General features: G+C 36.3%; 1 protein-coding gene across 5 annotated transcripts in view; it reads left to right on the top strand.

The window, feature by feature from the left end:
* Positions 1–8103, top strand: part of MYCBP2 (MYC binding protein 2) — a 276794-nt gene that overhangs the window by 161330 nt on the left and 107361 nt on the right. For 4 of the 5 annotated variants that reach the window (XM_024123253.3, XM_024123254.3, XM_024123252.3 and 1 more), the window contains exons 41-44: positions 984–1209; positions 2166–2284; positions 2929–3016; positions 5359–5408. In XM_024123253.3, coding sequence (XP_023979021.1) covers positions 984–1209; positions 2166–2284; positions 2929–3016; positions 5359–5408 — 483 coding nt within the window. Of the gene's footprint in view, positions 1–983; positions 1210–2153; positions 2285–2928; positions 3017–5358; positions 5409–8103 lie in introns of all 5 variants that reach the window. The other variant, XM_024123250.3, reaches the window with a different exon arrangement.

The following is an 8103-nucleotide window of genomic DNA, read 5'->3' as shown; positions in this document are numbered from 1 at the left end:
GCTGAGCCTGCGCGTCCGGAGCCTGTGCTCCGCAACGGGACAGGCCACAACAGTGAGAGGCCCGCGTACCGCAAAAAAAAAAAAAAAAAAAAAAAGTGGCCTTAAAAATATATATAATTATGTGCCATCATAATCTCATATATACAGTAAAATTTCAGGTTAGGAAAATATAAAAATCTAGGCTTTTATCAAGTGTGTAAGTGTGTGTGTGTTTATATTTATTCTCGTAATATATGAAGTTACAACTTCTTTTGTTAATGAAAAGAAACATTTAGGGCTTCCTTGGTGGCGCAGTGGTTGAGAGTCCGCCTGCCGATGCAGGGGACACGGGTTCGTGCCCCGGTCCGGGAAGATCCCACATGCCGCGGAGCAGCTGGGCCCGTGAGCCATGGCCGCTGGGCCTGCGCGTCCGGAGCCTGTGCTCCACAACGGGAGAGGCCACAGCAGTGAGAGGCCCGCGTACCACAAAAAAAAAAAAAAAAGAAACATTTGTAATGGATACTATGAATGGTAGATAACCTAAAAGTGACTAAAACCTTACATGTTAATGATTTATTAATTTCCATCAATGTACCTTTATATTTTATCTATCAAATTATATTGTCAGTTACCGATTGACATTCCTTAAATGCCTGCTGACTGAAGTGGAAAATTTATTATATAAACTCTTCCACAGGAAAGTCAGATAGTTGAATGTTTATGGAAATTAAGCAGCTTTGTAATTGTTTTTCTAATGATATCAGTGTGTACTTAAAAACATTAATGCAAATATTAGCTAGAAAGCAATAGATATTTCAAGTGAGGAGTCGAGACAATTGATACTGACCATTAATACTTTGATTTCTGTTCACTTAATTCCTTACTTAAAATTTATTTTACGGTATGTTGAAGGCATCATCTTTACAGTATGATGTCCTGTTTCTAAACTAGACGCTAAAGTCTGATTCATCTTATGCGAGTGACTTCTTGCCTGTTGACCTCAGGTGACATTCCCAGAGTGTGTACGGTGGATGACAATCGAGTTTGACCCTCAGTGTGGTACCGCACAGTCAGAAGATGTCCTCCGCTTGTTGATTCCTGTCAGAACTGTTCAGAATTCAGGATATGGACCAAAATTGACATCTGTTCATGAAAATCTTAATTCCTGGATTGAATTAAAGAAATTTTCAGGATCCTCTGGGTGGCCTACCATGGTTTTAGTGTTGCCAGGTAAGTTATTTTTTTCTTTTTTGTTTTATATGGTAAAATATATGCATTTATGATAATTATGTTTAGTAAGGATACATCATTGAAAATGTTTATTTAATTTTTCGAAGAATTTCTTCAAGACCTACTCTGTATCTGGATTGCAGTTGGGTAGTAAAGAAGACTCTCTGGGCATGGGGCATAACATGACCAAGTTTTAGGAAAGAGAATGTTTTGAGGATCTTGTGAGAAGAAATTAGCTTGACAAAAGCAGAGAGTTAATACTGAGGAGTGGCTGTCTGTATAGTTGGGGCCAAACTATAGAAAAAGTGGATTAGGTATTTTATTTTCCCAGTAAGTGCTAAATTTTGAGAAGTTACCAAGGACTTCTTCCTTTCAAGAGAACTGGTGAACCACCGAACCCACTGAGTTATGTGAAGTTATTGTTTTCGAGCTTGAGGGTGTATGTGGCCGGGTGGGTGGAGGCACTTTTGCTCTTACAGTCTGTTGGGTTTTTTTAACCAGTTAACCATAACTACTCTTGTGATCTCTCAAACTAATAGCCAGTTTGAACTTAGAAACTTCTTTCTTCTAGTCTGACCTGCCTTGTTTGTTCGTGAAGAAATCAGACAAAGCCAGATTTTAGCCTAGAGAGGATTGCTCACTCTGAAACAGAGGAGGCTATCCTAGGTCACCTTAGTAATTGACGGATAATTGACAATGATCGCTTGTGTAACTTAACTTAGGACATGTGATTAAGGAGAATTAGATCATAAAGAAAAATAACAACTGGCACGGTTCTATTGTTTCTACTGTCGTTTTTAAGCACAGCTTTGTTCAAGTAGATATAGGGACCCCCAAAAAGACTCAGTTTTTTTAGTACCTGATTTGTATTGCTACCTATCTTGAGACAGATAAAAGTAAGGAAATTTTGATAAAGTTGCTTCAGGTTTTGAACTCAATGTTAGCTTTTTTCTTAGGAAATGAGGCCCTTTTTTCACTGGAGACTGCATCAGATTATGTGAAAGATGACAAAGCTTCTTTCTATGGTTTCAAATGTTTTGCAATTGGATATGAGTTTAGCCCTGGACCTGATGAGGTGAGAATGAATTATCGTCTCATTCTGTTACGGAAGATTGTGTTTCTCAGGGCTGCTGTTGACTTAAATTGTGTTTGCTCTCTGTATTCAAGAAGTCTGAAATTTATTTTAAGCTAGAATGTATAATTTAAAATATTCTGTAGTTTAATTTTGTGCAGTGGTCTGGTTTTGCTACTTTTATTTACTATGTGAAGAGAATGGAGTCTGTGCAACATGACCCAGCCTTTAAAGACTTAGTATAGTTGTGCCTGTTCCAAACCTGCTCTGGTAGCTATACCTTTCTAAGTAAATTATAGAACCTAATTTCACCATGGAACTAACTTCGTATCTCTTCTGAAGGTTTCAAATCGTACAATAAAAAAAAAGTCAAGGTGAAAGACTGATCATGTTCCTTCAAAGTAATGAATGAAAAATTCTTTGGACAATGAACCTGTAGGTCTGAAACTTACAACCAGCATGAGACATAATATTAAGTCTCTTACACTCTTAATTAACCATTAGCTCCTAACATATGCTTCCTTTTAGTTTCAAGCATTACACTTGAATGCAAGTCACATTTTTTTTGATAATCCACGTCATCTTTCAAAAATTTCATCTTCCAAACATTTTTTAAAGCATCTGATTTTGTTTTTGCAATTCTCCAGGGAGTCATTCAGTTGGAAAAAGAACTAGCCAATCTTGGTGGGGTTTGTGCAGCAGCTTTGATGAAAAAGGATCTAGCACTTCCTATTGGTAAGTGTGGTCAAGTACTAGGTGTTTGTTTATGATTTAAAAAAATTTTTAAGAATAGAATATGTTCATCGCAGAACATTCTGAAAATAGGTTAGCAAAATGAATTCAGTAGTCACATACATTCATGAGCAACTGCTTAATATACTGGTTGTTTGGGTTTTTTAAATGGAGACTGAAGAGTATCTCTCTAGTTTTTTTATTCACACACATATATGCATACAAGCACTTTCTTATGTACGTACATACATCCCATGTGCCAGGCCCTGGGTTAAGCACTGGAAATAGAGTATTAAACCAAAAGCTTGAGATATCTCTCAGAAATCCTAGTGGACATATCAAATAGGCGATTGGATGCTTATTGTCTGGAGCTCAGGGGACAAGTCAATAGAAATGTCATTTGGACGTAGTTGGCGTTTAAAGACCGTATGAAAGAACCATATGAAAGGTGAGCTAGGAAGAGAACGCAAATGAGAAAGAGAAAATAGCCAAGGGTCAAAGCTGGGACTTGTCAAAATTTCAAAGACCGATGGAACAGGAGGAAGAGCTGCAGAAAAGACTGAAGCAGCAGCCAATGAGGTGGATGTAAAACCTCAGGAGAGTGGATATTGGTGGGGTTTTTTAATGAAACTGAGAAATCAATTAAAATTTGTCATTGGGTTAAACTTGTTGGCTATTTATATACTCAAGAAGAAATATATATATGCCAGTAAAATGAGAGAAGTATAAGGACTTTTAGAGTGGGGTGAGAGAATGGAAAGTCAGGAGGGGGAGTCAGGTTGAACGTAGATGGCTCTTTAGAAGAGTTTTCATGTGATGCACAGCAGAGAAATGAGGCAATGGCCAAAGAGTACCTATTTCTAAGGTACAGAATTGTGTGATACATGAGTTGATTTATTATCAGAATTGTAAAGATGAAAATAAGGCTTAAAATATTTACTAATTCCGTGATGTTTATCCGTGGTCAAACATTTTATTTTTACAGTAGTTGGGAATAAAAGACATTATTATTTATTATTGTATTTCCCCAGTTCTCACCTCCAAAAGTCCATCTGTATCTCCTCCCTCTGGGGCTACCCTTCCCACTTTATTCTTTCTTTCCTCCCTTCTCTTTCTTTACTCCTTTCTTCCTTATCTAATCCTTTTCCTCTTCCTGCTCCCTTCCACCCTTCTCTGTTCCCTTGTTCCTGCTTCATGTTGACACATGATGAGGAAATGAGACAGTGAGACATCTGTGTTCTATTCATATGAGGGAAAATGGCACAGCCTCTTTGAAGGAGATCTGTCAACAGCTATTCAAATTTTACATGCATGTAGCTTTTGATGTAGCAATTTTTTATGCATACTTGCACAAATGCTCAAAAAAGGTATGTTGTAAGATAGATTAATATAGCAGTATTTGTGATTATAAAACCTAGAAGCAACCAAAATGCCTGTCAGTTGGGAACTGGTTCAATAAGCAATGGTAAGTCCATACAGTAGGAATGTATGCAGCCTGTTAAAAAGCAGCAACAAAGAAGTAGACCTCTATGTCCTGGTCAAGGAAGATGTCCAAGTTATATTAGTTAAGAATAGCAAGCTGCAGAAGAGGGTCCCATTTTTGTGAACATTATATTGTAAGTATATAAATACATGTGTATGTACCCACATGCATGTACGTTGACACATATGTACATACACATTATTTGTACACAAAATTTCTAGAACAGTATGTAAGAAACTGTTGACACTCTTTATCTTTGGAAGGGAGTGGTAGCAGAATTTTTCATTCTACACTTCTGCATACTTTGAATATTTCCCTTTGAATATGTATTACTTTCGTAGTAATGTTTTATGAATTAATTAAACTATTAAAGAAAATTCAATAAATAAAATATATTCTACATCAAGCAGTAAAGGAGAAAATGGCTAGAGAATACAGTCACTATCTTACATTTTCCTCTAAGTAACTGTTGTTTACTAAAGGTAAAGCTCTTCTACAATGTAAACAAACTAGAAAGGCTCAGATTCTGAAAATTTAGTTCCCTCATTTTTCTTTTTTTTTTTTTTGGTCAAAAAGTAAATACGCTAAAGTCAAAAATACACATTTGAGTACATAAATATAGTATATATCTTTTGAAAATCACTTGATGGTTGCTTTTTGAGTATTGTCTTGAGAATTACAGCTTATATTCACACTGAAAACAGCATTTGAAAATTTAAACCACTGAGATTTATTCAGAACGATAATAGTTCTCTTCAGTTTGGAATATCAAATTCGTGGGAAAGATGTCATGAATGCAAAAGACTAGAAAGATAAACTAAGGATGAATATATTTTAGTAAACCTTTTCATTTACACAACAGGTAATGAATTAGAGGAAGACCTTGAAATTCTTGAAGAGGCTGCATTACAGGTATTGTCCTGATAATTGTAAGGGTAAACTTTGTACATTAATTTTAAGCAGAATTTTCACTCAGATCAACCTTTTTTTTCTTGAACATAGCACTCATTCATGAAGTATTTCATTCCATAATTGGCAGTTATAGAGATAAATAACTCATAATTTCTCCCCTTGATGGGAGAGACCCACCACATGAGCCCTTGTTGTACTGTGTGGTGGGTGTTAACTCTGGAGTGAGACGAAAGCCCTGCTGGAGGAAGAAGAGCTACCAAGTGCCAAGGGTCCAGGGGGAGGCTTTGCCCAGCGGTGGACATTTAAATTGGATCTTGAAAGAAGTTTTATTGACCAGTTAGAAAAAGAGGAAAAAAGCTGTTAGTAATGGTAATTTAAATAACATCTGTAGAGCACATTATAGTTTACCATGTCTTTGACATTATCTGTCTATTTCTGCAATTACACTTTGAGGTCAGTATTTTCTCTTGTATCTTACAATTACAATAACTTCAGTTCAGAGACGTTTTGTGATTTGTCTAAGAATTCAGCTAACTGGGAGATAAAGTCTAATATCCAGGTCTTCTAATATCAATACTTAGAGTTAGTGGTTTACATTTTATTTATTTTCTGAAATGAATTGATCACAGCAGTAATAATAAAAACAAACATTTATTTGATCTTAACTTTATCACTTACTATTCCAAACACTTTTCATATTTTTAACTCATTTAGTCCTCACAGCAACCCTCTGAATTAGAGACTCTTATTTATAGATAAGGGAACTGAGGCACAGAGAACTTAAGTAACTGGCCCAGAATCACACAGCTAGTAAGCAGCTGGGCTAGAATTTGACTTCTGGCAGTTTGGTGACAAAGTCCATGATCTTGATCACTGTGCTCTAATCATAGGGAGTCATGGTGTCCTCAGTAATGTTAAGAAACATCTGTGTCTTGAAAACCCACCGGCTTTTGTGTTTTTTTTCTTTTAAAAAAGTTAAATCTCTGTATCTTAAGATGCAAAAATAAAACTTAAACAATATTTAATAAGCATACTATGTGTCAGATAACATTCTAGCTAAGGAACACCATCAAGTAGCTCATATTATCATTACAGGGATTATTACGGCTTATAGAATGTCATTTAGGCCAGATATAAAGAGGTCTTTATCATACCGCTGTGAAGAGAAAAGTGATTTCCCAAATTACCCACCATTTTGTCATGTAAGGTCGTCACTGTGATGGTCTAACACCTACTGCTTGTTAGGCAGATGGTGAGCATTTAAATGTGTTATTTAATTTAAATTTTATAATAACCACAGAAGAGATATCATTTGATCACCAGTTTATACATTTTACTGATTCAGGAATGGTCGGTAACTTGTTAGCTCAAGAGCACACAGCAATAACTTGTCCAGAGTCAGGATTTGACCTCAAGTCTGTTTGATATTAAAGATTACGGCTTTGAAATTGCATGGCTTATAGAATGCAGAAGTTACTTGTGGTAGAAATTGATAGAAAAGGAAATATAATCCTTCTCTATGAAAAATATTGTTTTGAAATTTATAATATGGTCATTAAAAATTTTCTAGAGTTTAGCCCTTAAAGCAAGTCTTTCCAAAATATAAGACTTGCTTCTCATATAGGTGAGAACTAAAATTTCAGTTTTATCTGCCTTTTTTTCTTAACTTTAATAAGGCTTACACAGGCTAATGCAGTGTATGTGCAGCCACAGTCAGACTTCCATCTACTTTTTGCCCAAGTCAAGACCTCAGTACCCACCTGCCCAAGAGAACAGACACAACGTACCCAGGATAGCTACCAGTAATGGAGACACAAAAAGAGGGAGACCTTTACAGCTGTCTTCAAAAGGGAGCCCTGGCCCTGACAAAGAGGGATGTGGCACATGTAGAAAGCTAGAGTGGGAGGAGATGCACCATTGCATCTAGCATGCAGATCTCTGATAAATCACTTCTTTTTTGTGGGAAGAAAGACACTGGAAATATTATCCCAAGTTTTTCCCTTCTGAAAGTTATCTACTTTATAGGCTAAAGGAGCACTGGGGCATGGGAAGAAAATTATTTCCCCAAAAAGGCCTATCTAAAATTGGGTGCAAATACAAAAAAAATCATGTAATTAAAGTTTTATATTTTAAAATATACAAATGTCAGATAGCCTTATCCACCAGAGGGCAGACAGCAGAATCAAGAAGAACTACAGTCCTGCGCCTGTGGAATGAAAACCACATTCACAGAAAGACAGACAAAATGTAAAGGCAGAGGGCTATGTACCAGATGAAGGAACAAGATGAAACCCCAGAAAAACAACTAAATGAAGTGGAGATAGAAAACCTTCCAGAAAAAGAATTCAGAATAATGATAGTGAAGATGATCCAGGACCTTGGAAAAAGAATGGAGGCAAAGATCGAAAAGATGCAAGAAATGTTTAACAAAGACTCAGAAGAATTAAAGAACAAACAAACAGAGATGAACAATACAATAACTGAAATGAAAAATACACTAGAAGAATAACTGACTGTGGCTGCACATACACTAGCAGAATAACTGAGTCAGAAGAACACATAAGTGACCTGGAAGACAGAATGGTGGAATTCACTGTCACAGCACAGAATAAAGAAAAAAGAATGAAAAGAAATGAAGACAGCCTAAGAGACCTCTGGGACAACATTAAATGCACCAGCATTTGCATTATAGAGG

The sequence above is a fragment of the Physeter macrocephalus genome, chromosome 13 (assembly GCF_002837175.3).
Source record: "Physeter macrocephalus isolate SW-GA chromosome 13, ASM283717v5, whole genome shotgun sequence".
Taxonomy (NCBI): domain Eukaryota; kingdom Metazoa; phylum Chordata; class Mammalia; order Artiodactyla; family Physeteridae; genus Physeter; species Physeter macrocephalus.
The sequence above is the reverse complement of the archived record's forward strand: the minus strand, read 5'-3'. Positions and strand labels throughout refer to the sequence as shown.